Below are 22,213 nucleotides of genomic sequence, written 5' to 3'. Positions count from 1 at the left end.
TGCAGAGGGAGTACATCCATGAACAGCTTGTGTAAAGGTACACATGTGGGAGGTGGAAATGTCATGCAGGCCAGTTTGGAGGGACTATAGAGTCTGTGAAGGTGAGTTATGTGTAGTAACTCTGAAAGGGAGGCAGAAGCCAAGTTGTGAAGGGCTTTAACTGCCAAGCAGAAGGGTGTTCACATTTTATCTCAGGGGCGTTGGGGAGATCTGCCCTTTCAAGGGCAAGGATTAAGAGAACAGACCTAGAGTGTATCCTTTCATTAACATCTCCTCCCAATATGTCTGCTTCCTTCCACTCTCCCCCTCATCCCTACCCTCCCCTCCACCTTACACATACAGAGAAGCCCCTTCTAAGGAACTGAGAGGTGAGGAGAGAGGATCAGGAACCCTGCCAGCTCTCTTGGGGTCAGATGACAGCACAAACAGAGAGACCTTGGCACACATGCTGGGTGCTATTTGACCTCATATTAATTGCCTAGAAATCTCAAAAATAAATTAGAAAACAGTGGCAAATTGGTCCCCCAAAAAATGTATTAAAGGAATGTGCTGCAGAAACCCAGGATTGAAAAGACTTTAAGAGGTCAAATGATTCTTTTCTCTCCCTTTAGAACCACTGGAAACTATTCCAGCCAAATGAGATATTTCCTACTCTATAAATTCCAAAAAACAGTCTCTCAACTTCCCTCAGAGGAGAAGGTCTTTCTCAAAGCTTATTGCAAGTTATTTTTCTGAATTTTTCTTAACTCCAGTTAAAAAAAAAAAAACAACTGAGATTTTTAGACTTTTCCAAGCACCAATCCTCCAAGCACCATTTTGGGAGAGGGAAAAAGTCTCTAGGCCAGTTCTTAACCTGGGTTTCCCTGTGTCCCCTCTGTTGTCTGCTGGTGAGAGCTCCCTCTTAGTTATGTCCTTATTTGCTGAGGCCAAGTGAGACAATGATTGGAAAGTGCTTTGAGTTCCTAAGAAAAAAGGCTTGCTTTAACTTGGCATGTTACTGTTAGAGGAACTAGGGATTTACTGTCTCTCAGATACCTGGGCTTCTTGCTCACCAGATACCCCACAGAGACCACCTAATAGTGTGCAGCAGCACCAAGAAGGATGATGTTCCTACCTTGATCTGGCCAAACCCAATAGTGATGGAAGCAGCAGATGTGAAGCCTTTAATAACAGGGTAGGAAATGAAGTCCAGCAAGAAACCTGGCCAACACAAAAGAAAGTCATGGAGTGATACCTTCTTAAATTAAGAAGTTTCTGGTTCCCAGGAGAAATCAGAAAGTGGAGGTGTGGCAAGTAGCAGAAGTGGGGACAAAGGGTGACAAAGTAATGAACTGAGTGACAGAAAAGAACGGAATTACCCTGCATTGTTTATACGTTTTCAAGAAAAGGAGAAATAATTATTATGGCTAACAACTATATAGTTATTATAATAAATGCTAGCTACATAGTGCTTTAAAATTTCCTTTCTTTTTTTCTTTCTACTCCCTTGGTCCACGTAGGGAATCATACCCTTACCAGTGGGTACTCTACCCAAAGGGTATGTAAATTTTAATCTTGGAAATTTTCGTTCCTTTCTAAAACACCAGCCTAAATCCCATAACACTTCGAGTCCTGTGGAATGGCCAACAATTTTTGTGTTCATCCTTCATTGCCGAAGAAGACCATGCTATCAGAGACACAATGACATGACTTGCACTTGACTTTGTTTTGAGTGAGGGAGGGCTGTGCAGGTCACCAGCCTCACTTCTCCTCCAGAGCCATCTGAATCCAGTGACCAGATATTCATCAGGATGACTGGAGATGACCCAGGATGCAATGGGCGACCTTGGCCCCTTTAGGCCAAGGTCTATTCAGGTACTCACTTAGGGTGAGGTAACACCCATCCAGGGACTAGGCCTGTTTAAGAAGTAGTCAGGGGATGGCCCCTTTAATGAGGCAAAGAAAAATAATTACATCAGGCTGGGAGGAAAACAGCAACAGTTACTATTGATATACTCTTGAGCCAGGAGGGTCCAGAAAAAGGGAAAACGAAAAAGGAAAGGAAAGGCAATGGTCAGTAAACCCTAAGTTAACTGGGCATCCTCTGGCCATCCAAATTTCCTTTAATAGGAAAAGGAGGGGAGAGGGAAACAGATAGGAGAGGAAGAAATGAGTTACCTAGCTAGCTGGGTCCCCATTCAGGCAGCTGGGTCTACTCACAGGTGGTTGTATTCATGAAGACCATGCCATCAGAGAAATGATTGGTCATTGTTTGGGCCCTGATTGACTCAGAATGAATATAAATATCAATTGCTTATGATTCAGTCAGAAACCCTGAGGGTCTTCCCCTCCCAGACTGATTTTTTTTTTTACTATGTAAACAGGCCATTCTCCTCCTCATTTCTTATTAAGTTTTAATCACTGAATGGTTGTTGCCTCAGTCAATCTCAGACCTGTTAAAGATCTTAGCTTGAAAAGGGCAAGGTCCCCTACTGCATCCTAGGCCATCTCCAGTTGTCCTGATGTATATCTGGCCACTGGACTCAAATGGCTTCAGAGGAGAAAGTGAGGCTGCTGACTTTGCACAGCCCTCCCTCACTTCAACTCAATTCACTTGCATGTCATGGCATCACCTCCCTGGTGTCAAGGTCCTCTTCAGGAACAAAGGACAAACAACAAAAACCAAATTTACAGAGTGCTTTACCAGTATTTTCTCACAACAACCCTAAGAAGTAGATGCAGAATCTGAGGCAGATAGAGGCTAAATGACTTGCCCAGGGTCAAATACCTTGCAAATGTGTGGACTTAGATCTTCTGACTCCACCTTAGGCTTTACTAACTGCCTTTAAGAGGCAGAAATGGTATCCTGAGTATCCAGCCCAGTAACCTGGCTTGGAAGAGATTGGAAGAGATCTTTTTGGAGAAGATAGAGGTGGAACCATTGAGTGTAGAAGGTAGAAGCTGAGATAGGAAACCTTCCCAAATGGATCCAGAGAGTCCAGAAAGGAAGTTCTAGATGTCTTACCCAGCTGCAGGATCCCCATGGCTAACTGGATACAGCCAGAGAGGAAAGCTAGGAGCACGGCATAGGCAGGCTGGTGTAAGGCATAGAAGGAAACCAGCAAGGACATGATGGCTGTGGGCCCCAAAGTCACATCCCGGGAGGTGCCCAGGAAACAATACACAAAACATCCCATGAAGGAGGAGTAGAGGCCATACTGCTCAGAGAAACAGAAACATGATTACAAGCAAGATAAGGAAATCCCTGAGCTGGTCAAAACCATCAGGCATTGACTAAGTGACTAAGGCATGTGTGCCTAGATATGTGTACAGTACTTGATATGTAAGTACAGGTATATATGTGGTTGTGACAATCAATGGAATGCACATTTATTAAACATCTATTGTGTGCCCTCCATATACCAAGCCACACAGGGCAAAATATCCACTGAGAGCTCCTAAGTGTCCACAAGTAGATTACCTAGAATGACTGGGGGAAGGGGGGTTTTCCCCTCTTCACTAACGTCCAGCTGAGACCTAAGAAAGCTCATAGTAAGGCAGAACCAATTCAAGTTGGCATCGAATATGGAAGAAGAGTGAATCATACATGTAGGTATGTTTGTGTGTGTTCCAAGATGCAGTCCAAAGACTAATAACTGCACAAGAATTTGGATTGCCTGTGCCTTTGTTTCCCTCTTTTAAAATTTAAAATTAGGAGTTTATCTATTTATCTGCCTGTGTGTCTGTATGTCTAACTATACATAGAGACAGAGAGGTCTTAGACCTGTGATTTCATTGGTATAGGGATCTCCAAGATGAAGAGATTAGCACCTTTTCTACTATCCATGGTCTTAAAAAGTAGCCTGAGGTAATTAATAAGATGTTGAATGACTTGTCCAAGGTCATACTGTATTTATCAGAGGTGGGACTTGAATCCAGGTCTTCTAGATTCTGAGGTTGCCTCTCTATACTCATTTTAGAGTTACCTAGCTAGCTACCTACCTAGTTTCATATCTTTTTGTCATTACATATAGCCAGACAGTTTTATATAGCTATATACCTATAACTACGTGTGTGTATGTGTGTGCGTGTGTATGTGTATGTACAATGACCTATATTAGAGGTTCTTAACCTAGGATCTATGAACTTTAAAAAAATTTCAATAAATTTATTTCAGTATAATTGGTTTCCCTTGCAATTCTACATATTTTGTTTTATGTATTTAAAAGCATTATTCTGAGAAGGGGTCCATAGGTTTCACCAGATTGCCAAAGGGGTACAACGAACCAACAAGTTTAAAACCCTTGATCAAGACATACAGTATTTGTATTATATATGTATATATACACAAGCACTGTTTTTATATACAATCACAGATGTATAGATGGGCATCATATATGTATATGTATATGCATACACCTGTATATTTGCACACTGTGTATTTGTGTTACCCTGTGTATGCAAGTACACTTATATGTCATGGATTATTTCCAAGTATTTCTGCTCCTGTTGATAGAAAAACATGGATTGAAGGCCACAACAGAAATGGGTTGTGGGTGAGGGGTACCACAGTACTAGATGGAATGAGCTCAGCTATCTCACCTGGACAGGTAGCCCAGCCACCTCTGCATAGGCCAGAGCTTGAGGTACAACAGTCAGGCCCACAGTGAATCCAGCAATGCTGTCCAGTTGTAACCACTTCAGGGAGTAGTGGGGGAGCCATCCCAGGATGGGAAGCCTCTTCTGAACAATTCCTAGAAAGCAGCACCAGATTCTCTCTGTCATGCTGAAGTCTGCTGATCTGACCTAGGCTCCAAGGACAGTGGATGGCCCTGTATAAAACAGACAAATGGTCAGAGGAAATGAAGTCGAAGGGACCTCCAGTGGGGTCTTTATTACCAGTGATCCTGGAATTCAGGCAGGCCAGCTGTTCTCACTCTAGCTCCTCTGCCATCTAACTATGATTAGGTCCAGGTTTTCAGTTTAAGGGGAAACCAAAAGGCCACTATGGTTAGAAATGATAAGCCTCCTGGAGGTTTTGAGCCCTTAAAGAATTGGTGTCCTATATAACACAGGTAAATGGACTACACCTCTCACCCCAGAAGGCAGTAGTAGCTCATATATATTTTCTAAGAAAGATCATCTGCATTTTTTCTAGGCTGGAGAGCAAAGAGGCAAAGGCTGAGAGGAAACACCAGTTCTAAGCAAAAGCTATGAAGTTTGGCAAACCTGTCTTCTTCTACACTATCAACTTTTTCTTTCTTTCACTGATTTTTCCCCCATCAACATGATATAGCGGATAGAGCACTGGACTTAAAGTTAGGAAGTTCTGGGTTCAAGTCCTACCTCAGACAACTGAGAGCTATGTGATCCTGACCAAATCATTTGACCTTTTTGTGCCTCAGTTTCCTCATCTATAAAATGAGTGGCTGACTTCAATGGCATTTTTCCTTTAAATCACCCAGTCCTCCCTGCACAAAGATCAGCCATACAAGAAGAAAACAGGAGACCTGAGTCCCTAGTCATTTTTCCTATTCCCCTGACATCCAATCTGTCAGGTATGCTTTTGGAAAGTCATCCTACCTCCCCATTGTGTCACCTCCCCATGTACTTTGGTTTCCTGACTGCCTTCCCCTAGTACCACATAACTATTAATGACACCATGGTATCAGAATTGTAGATTTTTGATCTGGAATGGATCTTAAAGGCCATTTAGTCAAACATTCTAATTTTACAAATGAGAGTGAGGCCTGTGAGGCCTGAGACTTGCCAAAGTCACGAAGTTAGGAAGCGACATGTGTGCCAAGATTTGATCCCAAATAATGTGATACCAAATCTAGGGCCCTTTCTTCTGTAACAAACTTTAGCTTTGGTTTCAGAAGGAAAGCAGTTTACTATGTTGATCCAAATAGAAACCAAACCTCTTCACCTAAATTTGATTTGTATAAAACCTGAGTAGGGATTCAGTGTTATTTTTCATTGTAGGTATACATTAATACATACCTATGTGTACATATATATATATATATATATATATTTTACTGACCTATGATTTCATAGATGTTGGGAACTTCTGGTGAGGAACATCCCTTCACTGATGTAGATCAGCAACTGTTCTGCACCTTATAAATTAGTTTCCTGGAACTCTTAGAAGTTAAGTGATTTGTCCAGGGTTACACAGCCAGACTGTCAGAGTGGGGAGTAAATGCAGTTTCCTGACTCTAACTCTGAAATCAACTCTTCAACCACATACCATACTGCCTTTCATACATATGTGGGATCCTGTTATGTACATATGGAGGTATATATAGATGGATGGGAGATAGGTGGCACAGTGAATACAGCCAGGCCTAGAGGCAAAAGACTCATCTTCCAGAGTTCAAATCTGGCCTCAGATACTTACCAGCTGTGTGACCCTGGGCAAGTCACTTAAACCTGTTTGCTTCAGTTTACTCATCTGTAAAATGAGCTAGAGAAGGAAATGGCAAACCACTCTATTATCTCTGTCAATAAAACTCCAGGTGGAGTCACAAAGAGGTGGACATGACTGAACAACAACAAATGGATCGATAGACTACGTCTGGATGTGGATTGATGGATGGGTGGGTGCATAAATAAATGAATGAGTGGATGGATGGATGGATATCACATGTGTGAATACAGGGTATGCTGAGTGTGTCTAGGCATACCCTGTTTCCAAAAACTTGGCATTTTCTTCCCCCCCTCCCCACTTAATAGTATTTTTTTCCCAATTACAAGTAAAGGTAGTTTTCAATTCACTTTTACAAGATTTTGAGTTCCAAATTTTTTTCTCCTCCCTCCCTTCCACCTTCCGCATGACAACAAGCAATCTGATATAGGTTATATATATACAATAATATTAAATGTGTTTCCACATTAGTCATGTTGTCAAGGAAGAATCAGAACGAAAGGGAAAAACGGAGAAAGAAAAAAAAGAAAAAAGAGAAAACAGTATGCTTCAATCTACATTCAGACTCCATAGTACTTTTTCTGGATATGGAAAGCATTTTCCATCATGAGTCTTTTGGAATCATCTTAGATCATTGTATTGCTGAGAAGAACTAAGTCTATTAAAGTTGGTCATCATACAATGTTGCTCTTTCTGTGGACAATGTTCTCCTGGTTCTGCTCACTTCACTCAGCATCAGTTCACGTAAGTCTTTAGGTTTTTCTGGAATCTGCCTGCTCATCATTTCTTATAGGACAATAGTATTCCATTACATTCATATACCACATGTCATGTCACCATCCTGATGTCAAGGTCCTCTTCGAGAACGAGGGACAAGCACAACAATGCCACAACTTATTCTGTCATTCCTCAACTGATGGATATTCCCTCAATTTTCAGTACTTTGCCACCACAAAAAGAACATCTATAAACATTTTTATATACGTGGGTTCTTTTCCCTTTTGACATTTTCTGTTTTATTGTTCATTTATACTTCTATAGTAAGGGATAGTGACTGGATCTGAGATTTTATTAATATGAATAACTCCTGGATGAGGAAACTCGTGCCACCAAAGCAGTCAGCATTTCCTCTGCAACTTAGAGTCTCAGAGCATTCGCCAACTGTCACACAGGTTATATGCGTCAGAGGTGGGTCTTGAACCCAGAAGTGGGTTTGTCTCCAAAGCCTGTTATTTTTAATGATTTTATACCATGCTGCCTCTTCTAAAAGTAAAATTTAAGTTTACTTACATTAATTTGAGAAATATATATTATGTCTTCTATGACGATTGAATAAATGTTCACCTTAAAAAATTAAATTCTCTGGATATATGCCCTAATGAAACGTGTTGCTTAAATACATACATACACACACATATATATACATATATACACATATACACATATGTAGTATTGTACATATGAAGTATACCTACAACTATGCTGTAGATATAAAGTAATCCAAATTTAGGGCTGCAGTCAGTATTTTAATTAATATGGTAAATCCACCAACGGACTTTGTACTCACTCCTTGGCTCCTTTCCAGCAGTCTCATAGAATTTACTTTCACTCCAGCCCAGGAGCCCCCAGGTTCCAGCACTTTGGGGCAGTTCAGGTGGGTGCCCTTCATTCGGCAAAGGCAGGATCTCTTTAGAGTTACTAGAACAACTAAGAATAATCACATAGCACTTGAGAATTTGCTGCGCACCATCCCATATGACCCTAAAACAATTCTAGGAGGCAGGTCCTACAAGGTATTAGTATCCTCATTTTGTAGACAAGGGGCAGAGACGTTCGGTGCCCATAGTCATTATCATGCAGAATGCCAGCCCTGACTTTTCTGTCTCCACGTCCAGCACTCTGTCCACCGGAGGGGGAAAGGAAGGATTTTGAGAATGGACTCTGCTTCGCTCCTCCAGGTGGACGCCACACTTCCCGTGAGTTGTCAGGATCCAGGTCCTCAAACTCTTTCAGTCCCGACCCCACTCCTCTGCCAAGTCCTTTCTGCCCCCTCTCCTTAGGATCCGACTGCCCAGACAGCGGACTCACCTTGCTGGCACTCCCCCACCTCGGGCGGTCTACGGCCGGAGGATTCGAGCTCTGGGGGACACAGATGGGGGAGCCAGGGAGAGAGCAGTGCCGGGACCGGACTGGACTTGAGGACTAAGGCCCTGCTCATGTGATCGCGGAGGAGGAGGAGCTGGGCGTGGAGACAAACTCCCTGCCATCTCCGGAGGCTAGCGCGGAGAGGGCTGGGGCTGGGAGGAGGGGCTGGGCAGCTGGTACCCGCTGGGGTCTTCGTCATGCCCAGGTCCCAGCTGGCCTGCTGCGTCTTCCTCTTAGCTCTCAGCATGTGCCTGGGGCTGCGACAGGGCCACCGGAACGTGCTGCTTATCCTGGGTGAGTAGCTATCTGGAGGCCTGTCCTCGGTGCCAACCTGGCAATCCCAGGGATGCCTCGGGCATCTCTTAGCTCCCCAGGCAGGGGCAGAGCACGCCTTCAGCCCAGGGTCACCTCCGGTATCGGGTCTGTAACGCCACCCCGGAAGCATGCACGGCTAGCAGCTCCGCGGGGCCAGACCTGATGCCCTGTCATCTCTGCCCCTTCCCGCCCCACACACCCAGCTCGGCTCCCATCTCTGCCAGCACAAAGGTCCCGAAGGACTGCTTGGAATGTGGCGGGACCTGACTTCATTTCCTCCAGGCCAGGGGCTCCCCACTAAGGACCCGGTGCCACCGTCACCTCCCCTCCTCCCTCCTCCCTGGGGCACATCGGAGCCCCAGTATCACAGTCCACAGCCTCTGCGCTGCGCTGAATCTCCCCCAGGTTCCCTCGTCTCCTCGGTTCTCACCCTTTTCTCCTTCTCTCCTCTCCTTCCTCTCCCCTCCTCCTCTCAGATAATCTTCTCCACCCCTCACACCCACGGTCAGCAGCTTTCTGGCTCTAAGCCCCACCCCACGCACATAACATTCAGGGTGCTGAAGACTCCAGACACTCTCCAGCCCCACTCACCTACCCCCACTGAACCCCCAAGTTAGGTTAATGCTTAAAGGTGGAGCCTTTGTTTCCTTGCACTCTTTTCACTCTGCTTGGGTTTAGGGTTCTGATAGCAGGACGACGATCACTGAGTTGGGTGAGACATCTGTCCAAACAGGAGCACAGAGGAATCTGCTGTTGGCCATGAATCTCCTTTTCTCATTTGCTTCTTTTTGGAGGGTGGGGGGAAAGGGCACATTTACGCATGAACATGTCCACCTCCCCTCTTCCCCGACCCCACGCTCCTCTCCACTGAAAATCTGAAATTCTACCAAGGATCTGTGTTTTTCAGGGACTTCCTGTTTCGGTGGTCAGGGCTCTGCCTTTGTGATAGATCAAACCACAAAGCAGCTTATTTCTGGGCCTGGCCCCTTGCCAGTCCTTATCCCTGCTGTTAAATCAGTGTTAAAAATACACATTCTTTATCTCCAGGCAGAGTTTTCAGTTCCTTGCAAAACAAACCGTTCTTCAGTCCCCCCTACCCCACCTCCATAGCTAAGTAGGCTTTTCAAAAGGGGCATGAACCTTATGAACCACCATTGGCATCGAAGTCCCAAATCCCCCGCCATAGTCGCCTGCTTCTCAGAACTTGGGGGAATGGAGGACACAAGCCGTCAGTTACAACTTGGGATAGACAGGAGGCTATGTAAAGACGGCTTTGAACTATTCCCTCCTCGCTCATTTCCACCTTGGGTAGGAAGGAGCCTGTAGAAAAAAACTCTGCCATTCTTTCAGGAAACCTAGAATAGACAGTTCTCATAGCACACGCCCCCCCAGCTTCAGCTGCTCCACCAGGGTAAATATGACAATAAGTCGTATTTATGTAATCCTTTAAGGTTTACAGAGGATTTTTGTTACAGTACTTCTGTGAGATAGAGATTGCAAAAATCACTTCTCTTTTGCAATTGAGAAAACCCAAGACTCTAAAAGATTGTGTCTTGCTCAAAGAATCCCAGCTAATAGTAAATAGCAATGCTGAGACTCATAAAGTAGGTGTGTAGATGACAAAGGGACTGAGACCCGATGACCAATGGGATTAACGCTTAACAGCAAGGCCAGGTCTCCATAATAATAGTAATAAATTAAATCAAACTGAGAGGGGAAACTCTCAAGGTTCCTGGGTAAAAGAAAAACAATTACTCTGGGCTAGGTGGGCGAGGACTTGTTGAGTCTAAGAGCTCCAGCATGAATTGGGTTTAAGGCTTGATCTTTGAGCAAGAAACGTAACCAGTAAACCCAAAGGATAAAAAGGCAGCTTTTGGCCATGGAGTTTATCTTCCCCTGGGCAGAACACCAGAGGAGAGGGGAAGGGAAGGAAGGGAAGGAGAAGGGAGGGGAGGGGAAGAGGGGAGCTGCTACTCACTCACAGGTTGTGTTTGTCCTTCTTTCTCAAAGAGGACCATGACATCAAGATGATGACATGACTTGCAGTTGACTTTTATTTGAGGGAGGGAGGACTGTGCAAGGTCACCAACCTCACTTTCTTCTCCTGAGCCATCTGGGTCCAGTGGCCTGATATTCATCAAGATGACTGCAGATGGCCCAGGATGCAATGGGAGACCCTGGCCCTTTCAGGCTAGAATTTCTAGTACAATGTTGAATTCTATTGATTATAATGGATGTCCTTATTTCACTCCTGATCTTACTGGGAAGGCTTGTATTGGGGTGGGAAACCTATGGCCTCAAGGCTACATGTGGCCTTCTAGGTCCTTGGAGGTGGCCTTTTGATTGAGTCCAAGTTTTACAGAACAAATCCTTTTATGAAGGAGACTTATCCCCATTACAGAGATTGCTTGCTCATAGTTTTAAGCATATGCTTCTTATCAGTTTAAGAAAAAATCCATTTTTACCTATGTTTTCAATTTTTTTAACAAGTATGAGTATTGTATTTTGTCAAAAGTTTTTTCTGCATCTATTGATATAATTATGTGATTTTTGTTACTGATATAATCAATTATGTTAATAGTTTTCCTTATCCCTGCATTCCTGATATAAATTCCACTTGGTCACAGCACATAGTGTTTGTGATATGTTACTGTAGCTTCCTTGCTCATCCTTAAGATTTCTGCACCAATATTCAATAGTGAGATTGGTCTGTAATTTTCCTTCTCTGTTTTTGCTCTTCCTGGCTTAGGTATCAGCACCATATTTGTTTCATAGGAGTTTGGCAGGATTCCTTCTTTGCCTATTATTATTCCAAATAATTTTTATTTAATATTAGAATTAATTGATTTTTAAATGTTTGGTAGAATTTGCTTGTAAATCCATCTGGTCTTGATGCTTTTTTCCCTTAGGAAGCTTATTTATGGCTTGTTCAATTTCTTTTTCTAAAATAGGTTTATTTAGGTATTCTATTTCCTCTTCTGTTCATCTAGGAAAGTTTATACTTTTGTAAGTATCCTACTTAACTTAGATTGTTAAATTTTTTATCATGTAAATGGGCAAAAAACTCCTAATAATTGCTTTAATTTCATCTTTATTAGCAATGTATTTAACTTTTTCATTTTTGATACTAGTAATTTGGTTTTCTCTCTTTTTTAAAAATTATATTAATCATTGATTTAGCTGTTATTGTTTTCATCATAAACCAGCTCCTAATTTTATTTATTAATTGAATGGTTTTCTTACATTCAGTTTTATTAATCTTACTTTTAATGTTCAAGATGTTCAATTCGGTGTTTTAATTGAGGATTTTTAATTTATTCTTCTAGTTCTTTTAATTGCATATGTTTTCACTGATCTGCTCTTTCTCTAATTTATTGATATAAGCATTTAAATATATAAATTTTCCTCTGATTACCATTTTTACTCCCTCCTATAAGGACCCAGATAGCTCAGGAGAAGAAAGTGAGATTGGTGACCTTGCACAGCCCTCCCTCACTCAAATCAAAGTCAACTGCAAGTCAAGTCATCATCTTGATGTCATGGTCCTCTTTGAGAATGAAGGACAAACAGAATAACAACAATAAATTAAATATTAATTAATAAATAATCAAAATATTTAATGAAATCATTGAAATTATAGCTGGCATTTGTGTATTATTTTAAAGTTTGCAGTGTACTCATTTGAGCCTTATAACAGCTCTGTGAGATAAATATTGTAGGTATTAATCCTATTTTACAGATGGGGAAACCAAGACTGAGAGAAATTAAACAGCCTGCAGACACTAACTAAAACAGCTAGTTAAGTGACAAAAGTGGATTAGAACCCAAAATTTCCTGATTCCTAGTTTAGTAGACTGTCCACTGGATGAGCCAGTCTTAACATTGACTCTGGGAGTGCTCATTTGAGCTCTGGTACCTCCATTCAGAGCCCCTGCATTGCACAGAATCTCCCCATGCCCTGAATGTGAGTTTCTCCTCCACTGCCCTACACCGTACATCAAAGCCCCAGCCCCTCACCTTGCTCAGAACTTCTCCACCAAATCTGGCCAGGCATCTACAAATTCAGTAGGACACCAAATGCCAGCATCCCTGAGCTCCACAGTGAATCCTCATATTTGGCTTTATCCATCTCACCTCCCTCAGCTCACGGTGCCTTCTCTGTTTCTCCTCCTGTTGGCAGCGGATGATGGAGGCTTTGAGAGTGGTACATACAACAACAGTGCAATCTCAACCCCACACCTGGATGCTTTGGCACAAAGGAGCCTGATTTTCCATAATGCCTTTACCTCAGTCAGCAGCTGTTCCCCAAGTCGTGCTAGCCTCCTGACTGGTTTGCCACAGGTAAGCAGATGTCCATGCTAGTGGAGTAGAGAACAGTAGAAGAAAGAAAATTGGAGAATCCCCTGAGTAGGGTACACTCTTGGGATTCTGAGCCTATAGTAGTATCTTGGAGTGAATAGATCATTGGCTCCCCACTTTCATCAAAAAAAATGCTAATGATACAGTGTGTTCCAATAAACCCATGTCCTTCTAACTTCTCTCGTAATCTCCCTGACCCTTTCATCTTCCTGAATCAGTCTTTCACCAGAACTGCTTCGTTGTAAATCATTTTATAATTTCAAACAGAAAACTATCAGAGTCTACATTTAAGTCAGCCATACAGAAGAGTTTTGTGTTTTGGTCATTGCCACCTGGGGAGTCTGGGTTAAAGAAGTTTGTTAATATGTTGTTTCCATGCTAATAACATGGAACTCTTTTGGACCAGGACAAATGAGATGGGGGTAGGGTGGAAGGAGAGGTACAAATGCAGAACTTTCATATGCACTGGCAAGCTAAGTTCTGAATCAAATTGGGGAACTAGGAAGAGGGTTGCTATCGTTGATCTGAGTGATGGAGACAGCCTGGTTGAGAGTCCTGGCCTCCTCAGACTTACAGTCCCTTTCCTTACAGCATCAGAATGGGATGTATGGCTTACACCAGAATGACCATCATTTCAACTCCTTCGACAAGGTGCAAAGTCTGCCTTGGCTTCTCAGCCAGGCTAACATCCGCACAGGTTAGAACTTGGGTGCATTTCGGGGAGAAAGCAGCTGTTTCTCATAATTCCTGAGATTCCTCCAAAGGGGGTAAAGGGGGTAAAACCATTGTCCAAGGTCACACAGATAATCGACTGTACTTCCACTTACCAAAGTCCAGGCCTGCTTACTCTATGTATGCCATTTGTTTGGGTCTGGACCTATGACTTTATTGGTTTACCTAACACCTAGGGAAGAAACTCCTTCAAGGTAAATTGGTCCCTGTTTTTCAGCTTGTGGTCTTGGAGAGTCACCTGGGACACTGAGAGGTTTAGCGACTTACCAGGAATGGCACAACCAGTATGCCTCAGAGGCTTAACTTGAAGCTCTCTTTTTGACTTTAAAACTGTCTCCTCTATCCACTATACTAATCTGCCTACCAAAGATAACAGGGAACTATAGAATTTCAGTTTTGAAATTAACCCTCAAAGGATATCTAGGTCTAACCACATTTAAGTAGGATTCTCCTTTATAGCATCCTCCACAAGTGATCATGTAGTTTCCATTTGAGAACCTCTAGTTATGGAGACCTTGCTTCTGATTCAGGTTGTAATCTGGAAAGGAACCAGACAGGGGTGATGTAGGTGTCGTCCTTGAATGAACATTCTGGAAGGATCCAACCCATCAGTTCCAGAGTACAACCTGGAAATGAATAAGTATGGCCTCTGAGGTCCTTTCTAGCTCTCAAATCTATGATCCTGCAATTTCCTTGATCTTATTTTCATATTATATGATTTCCCAGCCCCTCACTGTCCCAATCATCCCCTTCTGGACTGTTGTTGGTCATTCGTTTTCAGTCATGTCTGACTTTTCATGACCCCATTTGGAATTTTTTTGGCAAAGGCATTGGAGTGGTTTGCCATTTCCTTCTCCAGCTCATTTGCCAGGAAATTGAAGCAAACAGGATTAAGTGACTTGCCCAGAGTCACCAAGCTACCCCAATGGACCCAACTGGTATGAGGGCAGATTTGAACTCAGGAAGATGTGTCTTCCTGACTCCAGACCCAGAGCTGTATCCACTGCATCACCTAGTTGCCCCTCCCCTGGATGCCCTCCTAGTTATCGATATTCTTTCTAAAATGTGGCACCCAGAACTGAACTCAATTTCCCACATGTGGTACAGACATGTCCCTTGCGTCATTTGTGATCATAATGTATCTAAACTCACATTAAGTTTTTGGCAGATACTCTCCAATGTCCACTCTCAAGGAATGTCCTCCTTCTGTGTACATGGAGAAAACACAGCTTCCAGGCTGACTCAGGGCACAGCAGCAATAATTAGAAGGCAATAGGCTTAAAGGAGAAGGGAGGTCAAATGGATCATGGAATCATAGGTCTAAACGGATCTCAGAAATGATCTAGCCCAACTTCCTTACTTTGTAGGTAAGGGAACTGAGGCACCCCATGCTTCCTGCTCTTTCTCCTGACTGTGGGCTTGTTGGGTCATCTTTTCCAGGCATCATTGGGAAGAAGCATGTTGGGCCAGAACCAGTGTACCCGTTTGACTTCGCCTACACAGAGGAAAATGGCTCCATCCTCCAGTTGGGGAGAAACATCACTCGCATAAAGCTGCTGGTCCGAAAATTCCTCAAGACCCAAGATGACAGGTGGGTGTCTGTCCCTCCACCAGCCCTCAGATTCCCAGTTTGTTGCCTCAGAACTTTCATTGAGATTCATTCTTCTATATCTGTATTACTAGATTACCTCTGTGTGGAGTTTGGAGGAGAGGAAGGAAGAGTGTACAAGCATACACTATGTTGTTATGCCCAAGTTTCTATGTTTAGGCATTTTTTTGTGTCTAGAAAGTTTCTCCTCCCCATCTCTGTCTATTCAATTGCTTTTCATCCTTTAAAGTCCAACTCAAATGCTTCCTCCTCCCAAAAGCCTTTCTTAATTCCCCCCAGTAGATAACTACTTTCCTCCTCTAATTTAACATAGAACTTGGCTTTGTAACTCATTAATCAACAAGCATTTATTTCTCTTTTCCTCCCTCGTCTCCTTGTCCAGTGTTTAGCACAGCGCCTGGCACATAGTAGGTACTTACTAAATGCTGGTTGACTTGACTGATGCACTTAACCATGTACTGTTTTGTAATATACATACTGATATGTGTGTCTTAATCCCTTCCTGGACTGCATGCAATTAATCAGGAAGCCAAGCAGAGATTTATCTACATTTTAAATCTCCCCCAGCACTTGACTTTATACCTCACATATATTAAGTGTCTGATAAATGTTGTATTGTGTTATGTAAGGTCCCAGTTAGAAATTGGAGCATAGGGAAGCCCTAACACTGGAGGAAATTGAAAGAGTGTTGAGTAGAGGGGAATAGACAGTGCTAAGAGGGGGACCTAAGCTGACATAATAGAGTGATGTGGGTTAAGAGGCAAGAACATTGGCATAGCTGGGTGGAAAGAACTGTAAGCAGCCTGTGAGGAACCTTGTCCTGATCCTGGTTTTGATTCATTCCTTTCACTTCTCAGGCCTTTCTTCCTCTATGTTGCTTTCCATGATCCCCACCGGTGTGGACATTCACAGCCAATGTATGGACCCTTCTGTGAGAAGTTTGGCAATGGAGAGAGTGGGATGGGGTGGATCCCTGACTGGGTGCCCCAAACTTATGCCCCAGAGGATGTGCAGGTAATTTAGGACCTCCTCTATCTCAACTCCTTTTACCTCTAGGGATTCCCTTGGACTCAAACCCTCCTTGTGAGCCTGTAGCCCATGCTCCAAGCAGGTATGTGGTTAGCCCAGCAGAGCTTCTATGCCTGAGGAATTTGGACCCAAGGACCAAGTTGACCCTTGCATCCTGGGTCTATACTCTTATTAATGGTAGTAAATAGAATAAGGAAATAGGATGCTTTATTCATATGAGATAATAAACCTTTCAGACCAATGTGCATAAAGAATAAACCATAGAATCATGGGATTTCAGAATTAGAAGGAACTTCAGAGGTCATCTAGTTCAACCTGTGTCCAAGTAAGAATCCCCCATAACATCCCTATCAGTCTAGGTTCTCTAGAAAAGTTCAGTTGCAACCATTCCTCCTGTTCATAGCACCACTTTAGACTTTACTCTGCATCTCTTCCAACCTTTCCCATTCTGTCTATGACCTATCACCTACCTGTCTTTTCCAGGTCCCTTACTTCATCCCTGACACCGCAGCAGCCCGAGCTGACTTGGCTGCTCAGTACACCACCATTGGCCGAATGGACCAAGGTATGGGGAGGTTAGGCCTGGGAAGCTAACCAGGCTCACTGCTTTATCTCAGGCAGAGAGGGGTTACCCCAAGGATCATCTAGGTCCAAACTTCCCTACCAGTGCAACTGCAGCCCAGCTCAGACAGAGCGTCGATCACCATCATGGATTGAGTTCATCTGTGTAGACCTCTGTATTAGGTCCTGTCAGGGCAGGATCCAGAAGGAAAAAAAATGCATAACAGGATTGCCTGCCATAGGAAACTCCCATTCTCACAGCAATGTTGGAACCAAAACTATAATTAGGGTGAGGTGACTCCAGCTTTGCCCCAGGATGGGAAATTTAAAAAGAGGGAGTGGAGTGCTTTATTTTTCTAAGGAAAAAGGTGAGAGGCAAGAGTAGAGCATGAGAGATGGTTCAAAGGTGGGGAAAATGTTCCACTCTTTCATAAAGTTCCTCGGAGAGGGATAAGAGAGGGAAGAAATCACAACAGGTGGGACCTGAAACTTGGTCTAGTCTAGGAATAGGACAGGAAACCTGGCAAATTGGTCCCTTAAATACAAACAGCATTGGCCCTCTGGAACAGGACATTTTGCTACTCCAAGGGAAAGGGCAGTGTGAGGAACGGAAGCAGGACCCCTGTCTACAAGTCACCTTTAGGCGAAGGAAGGGAAACAGTAACTCAGCTCCTGCTTCAGGGCCATTGCTTCCTAAAGATGCCTCTATCTCCCTTATCCCAGACATCTCACCTTTCTCCTGAAGCTCTTAACAACCCAAGCAGCTCAAACTTTCATGGGGAGAGGAGTCTGGGGTGGGGGCACCTGGAATGATTGAGGGACCACTCCTCTTTATTCAGTGCTTATACTGATTAATGAGGCTGGGGCCACTGCTCTAAATGGGGTGGCACCTCTGTTGTCTCAAAGAAGGTCAGATTTGAACACCTTAACTGAAAAAATACTGGCTTAGGAGTCAGGTTCTAATGCCTGCTCTGACAGTTTTTTTGTTGTTCAGTCACTTCTCCGTGACCCCGTGTCCTGGCATGGTTTACCATTTCCCTTTACAGATCCTGGGATGAGGGTGATGGAAGGGACAAAGAGAGAGCCATATCATTTAGCCCCAAAATCTAAGCACCCACAAAAGACAGATACCCAAAGTCGTAGAGAATTCAGCTGAACAGGGAGGTACACAAAAATGCCAAGCAAGACCAAAGTGAAGAATCAAAGCTAGTAGCATCAGTCATGGAAGACTTCCTCAAGAATGGATTTTAAATGAGTATAAAGGTCTGGAATGGAAAAAAGGACTAGAGAGGACACCTTAGGTGAGGATAATAGTGTTGATAATGACTCATAAATGGCAACAGGAAAACTGTGGGTGGGCTTGGGAAGTGAGGGAGAATTCCTCAAGTTACTGGGCTGACTATTCCCTTCATTCTTGACTTTCCCTACAGGGATTGGACTTGTGCTGGAGGAACTGAATGGAGCTGGTTTCCTGAATGACACCCTGGTGATCTTCACTTCAGACAATGGCATCCCCTTCCCGAGTGGCAGGACCAACCTATACTGGTCGGGCATAGCTGAGCCCATGTTGGTGTCTTCTCCAGAGCACCGAAGCCGTTGGGGCCAGGTTAGCGAGGCCTACGTCAGCCTCTTGGGTAAGGCCACATTTTACCATCTCACCATCTGCCTCCTTGTTGCAAAGGAATCTGAAAGCACACTCATTTTTAAGTAGACCTTGAGATACCTTTTAATTTTTATGATAGTTGGAAAAACTGGAACTGAGCAAAAAGTTTTGTAGTAAGCCATGATGGTAAAAGGAGAGTAAAATTATGCATGCCTGGTTCCCAGGGATCTCTGGATCCTTGCCTTTTAGGCAGAAGAGGACACTCCCTTTCTCTTTTTGTAACCTGTGGGTGAGAGATATTCTCGTTAGTCGAGCAAGAAGTACTTAAGAACCAGCTGTGTCCCAGGCAATGTGTTCAGAGAACAGGGCTCCTTTCTGTGGCTTCTTGGCTTACGCCCACCTGCCAACCAAGAGATTTTTTTTTTAAAGTCTGAAGTAATATTGCAAATGGACAAAGAGAGATGTTTCAGCTGTAGCATGGGATCTAGGTAAGGCAGGAGGGATAGCTTCTTGAAAATGAAAATTATTGAGCACCAGGGTGGGTTCTGAGAAACTGTGGAATATCTTCATTTGGAGACATGTCCCAAATCCAGAGGCATCCTACTTCTGTGGTATAATTTTAATTTAATTTCACATGAAGGTAAAGGATTGCTCTTGGTAACTTCCGTAGGTCTTTACCAGACTGAATTCATAGGATCATAGTTTAAAACTGGAAGAACCCTAAGAGACAATCTAATCCTTCTCCTTCATTATAGAAACAAGGAAACAGACCCAGAAAGTTTAAGAATCTTGTCTAGTTCAAACCCAGGTCTTCTGACTTCAAATCCAATGGCTTTCCACTGGATTCCTTTGGTTCCTTTCCAGAGGTTGCATTGATATTAGAAGACCTGGGTTGGACTCTTTCTAGCTGTGTGACCTTGGAGAAGTCATTTTACTTCCTTTCACACACTTTGGGATGTGTGAAATTCTTTCTAAGCATCAACTCATTGAATCCTCACAAGAGATATACAGGAAATAAGAGTAAGGCCAAGAGACTTGCCCTAGGTTACACATCCAATAAGTGGCAAGAAGTGTGATTCTAACCCAGGTTTTTCTGATTCCACCTCTAGCATTCTGTTGTTACTCCACTGTCCCCTAGCTACTAGGGTTGTAGTGAGAATCAAATCTAATGTATGTAAAGTGCTTTGTAACCATGAAAGTTTGTGCAAATGTCAACTAATATCATTATTATTTTTAAGACCTCGTGCCCACCATCTTGGATTGGTTCTCCATACCATACCCCAGCTATAGCATCTTTGGTACCAAGACAGTCCATCTCACTGGTCACTCTCTCTTGCCTGCACTACTGTCAGAGCCACCCTGGTCCACAGTCTTCAGTAGCCAGAGTCACCATGAAGTCACAATGTACTACCCCATGCGCTCTGTACTCCATCAGAATTTCCATCTAGTACACAACCTCAACTTCAAGATGCCCTTCCCTATCGACCAGGATTTCTACGTTTCCCCCACCTTCCAGGACCTGCTTAATCGCACCAGGTCTGGCCAGCATACAAATTGGTATAAGGACCTTCACCAGTATTATTACCGAGATCGATGGGAACTCTATGACAGGAAACAAGACCCCTGGGAGACCAAGAACTTAGCCACTGACCCCAACTATATGGAGGTACTGGAGATGTTGAAGGTCCAGCTGACCAAGTGGCAGTGGGAGACTAATGACCCCTGGGTATGTGCTCCAGACGGTGTCTTGGAAGAGAAGCTCTCTCCCCAGTGTCAGCCACTCTATAATGAGCTATGAGCTTTTCCACGGAGAAAAATGCCAATCTTCTCCAAACAGGGCCTGCTTACTGATATTTGAGTAGGACCAAGGGAGAGCAGCTTTTTATCCTGAGAAGAATAAGTCCTGTTAAATGCTCATTCCTCTCTCTGACTGCGCATTATTATAGGGTCAGGCAAGCAAGGTATAAGTCTTATTCCTTGCACTGACCCTTTAAGTGCCCCAAAGCCATCATAGGGATATGGTTGAGGCACCACTGCCAATGTGCCTGACTTGGACGTAAGTGAACTGTGAGGTAGTATGAGAGTGTTAAGCAGAGGCCCTAGCAGACAGCAGGGTTACTAGTAGCCATGGTGAAAGTCAGATTGTAGGTCAAAATGGTCCTATTTTTTCCTGTAGTCCTAGGTCTTAACTTTTGGAGGACCTTATGACTTGAGAGCCTCTCTTATAAGAAATTTTGAGGAAATCTAGTAAATAAAAAAAAAAGAAAAAAGGAATCAAGGTTCCATTACCTTTGGTAATAGGTAGCCATCCACCCACCCATAAGTTTCTACAGGGTGAGGGAGTACAAGAGGACTCAGGTGTTTGCATCTGCCTATTGGGATGGTTCACATATAACTTTCTCATGGTGAGAAAAATGATGTATTAATTTCAATAAACTCTCATCTAGAGACAAACTCAGGTTTTTATTCTGAGTTGTGCGAGTGTGAGCTTGACAGCCTTTCCTGTATTACTCCCCATTGTCAAATTTATCACCCTTAGCAGAGATTCCTTTTGGGCCCCCTGTGTTTACTTGTTTAATATTATTATCTCTATGGCAAACGCATTCAGCTTAATTCAACAAGCATATATTACACTCCTTCTGTGTACTTGACATGGTAGTAGGTGATGAGGATATAAAGACAAAAGTGAATCAATCCCTGCCCCCCAGGAGCTTACATTCTACTGGAGGCAAATAACACGTACACAGATAAGAAAATACAAAATATTTACAAAATCCTGACTTTTTAAGAAATACTCAAAGACATCAGCACTCAAAGAGATGAAAATTTCCTTACCTCTGGCATGGTTTATTTATTAAGATAAACATCTATGACGTGAGTTGACATATGCTTGTTACCTCCTTCCCTGATCACTTGAAGTACTTCTAGAGAACGTAGGGGGGAAAATCTAGAATATCAGTCCTTAACCTTTTGGTATCATGGACTCTTTTGGCAGTCTGGTGAAGCCTAGGGACCCCTTAGGATAATGTTTTTAAATGCATAAAATAAAATACTTAAGATTGAAAAGGAAACAAATTATTTTAAAATATAGTCATATAGTCTAAGGCTCAATGGAATGGGAAGAGAAAGGTCAGCCCTCATACCATGGGCAACACAGGTCCAGATATGGATCATTTATAAAAAGTTTGCTCTAATTTAGCAAAACTTACAGAATTTCAGTCTTCGAAATCCATTGTGACAATTACCAAGAATTGCCTGCTTCCTACACCCCCAGGAAGCAAGGTTATTGTTTTTTGCTACAATAGTTCTGGGAGATAGGGAAAAGGAGAAACTAAACTCTAGAAGATCCTTTCTCACTCCACATCCCCACCTTAGTAAGGAGGAAGAGCCTACTTCCTACCCCACAGATCCTCAGTGGAACAGTAGAAAGCTTTATATGCTGTGGTGTCAT

General features: G+C 43.2%; 2 protein-coding genes across 6 annotated transcripts in view; one reads left to right on the top strand and one right to left on the bottom strand.

Annotated features, from left to right (window-relative positions):
* The window catches only part of SLC26A11 (solute carrier family 26 member 11), a 44,267-nt gene extending 35,631 nt beyond the window's left edge, over positions 1–8,636 (bottom strand). Inside the window, exons 1-5 of one of the 5 annotated variants that reach the window (XR_011974971.1) lie at positions 8,498–8,636; positions 7,977–8,116; positions 4,582–4,811; positions 3,005–3,197; positions 1,115–1,200 (exon numbers count right to left, since the gene is read on the bottom strand). Coding sequence is in view for 4 of the 5 variants with exons in the window: in XM_072645236.1 (XP_072501337.1) it covers positions 1,115–1,200; positions 3,005–3,197; positions 4,582–4,764 (462 nt within the window). In the remaining variant the exon portion in view is untranslated. Of the gene's footprint in view, positions 1–1,114; positions 1,201–3,004; positions 3,198–4,581; positions 4,812–7,884; positions 7,951–7,976; positions 8,117–8,497 lie in introns of those variants that run through there. The other 4 variants (XM_072645236.1, XM_072645238.1, XM_072645237.1 and 1 more) reach the window with 4 other exon arrangements.
* A 16-nt stretch (positions 8,637–8,652) lies between these two features.
* Positions 8,653–21,216, top strand: SGSH (N-sulfoglucosamine sulfohydrolase). Its single transcript, XM_072645240.1, has 8 exons — positions 8,653–8,848; positions 13,050–13,210; positions 13,820–13,925; positions 15,401–15,551; positions 16,427–16,583; positions 17,082–17,163; positions 18,590–18,793; positions 20,001–21,216. The coding sequence occupies exons 1-8, from the start codon at positions 8,752–8,754 to the stop codon at positions 20,558–20,560; spliced, it is 1,518 nt and encodes a 505-aa protein (XP_072501341.1). The 5' UTR covers positions 8,653–8,751; the 3' UTR covers positions 20,561–21,216.
* The last annotated feature ends 997 nt before the right edge of the window (positions 21,217–22,213 follow it).

The sequence above is a fragment of the Notamacropus eugenii genome, chromosome 2 (assembly GCF_028372415.1).
Source record: "Notamacropus eugenii isolate mMacEug1 chromosome 2, mMacEug1.pri_v2, whole genome shotgun sequence".
In the NCBI taxonomy this organism is placed as follows: Eukaryota; Metazoa; Chordata; class Mammalia; order Diprotodontia; family Macropodidae; genus Notamacropus; species Notamacropus eugenii.
This window is presented reverse-complemented; position numbering and strand designations above follow the sequence as displayed.

Excerpts from the sequence above, each read along its gene's own strand:
- SGSH (XM_072645240.1), top strand. The coding sequence starts at position 8,752 with ATGCCCAGGTCCCAGCTGGCCTGCTGCGTCTTCCTCTTAGCTCTCAGC. Across the intron at positions 13,926-15,400 it reads CCAGGCTAACATCCGCACAG|GCATCATTGGGAAGAAGCAT; the intron begins GTTAGAACTTGG and ends CATCTTTTCCAG. Across the intron at positions 15,552-16,426 it reads CTCAAGACCCAAGATGACAG|GCCTTTCTTCCTCTATGTTG; the intron begins GTGGGTGTCTGT and ends TTCACTTCTCAG.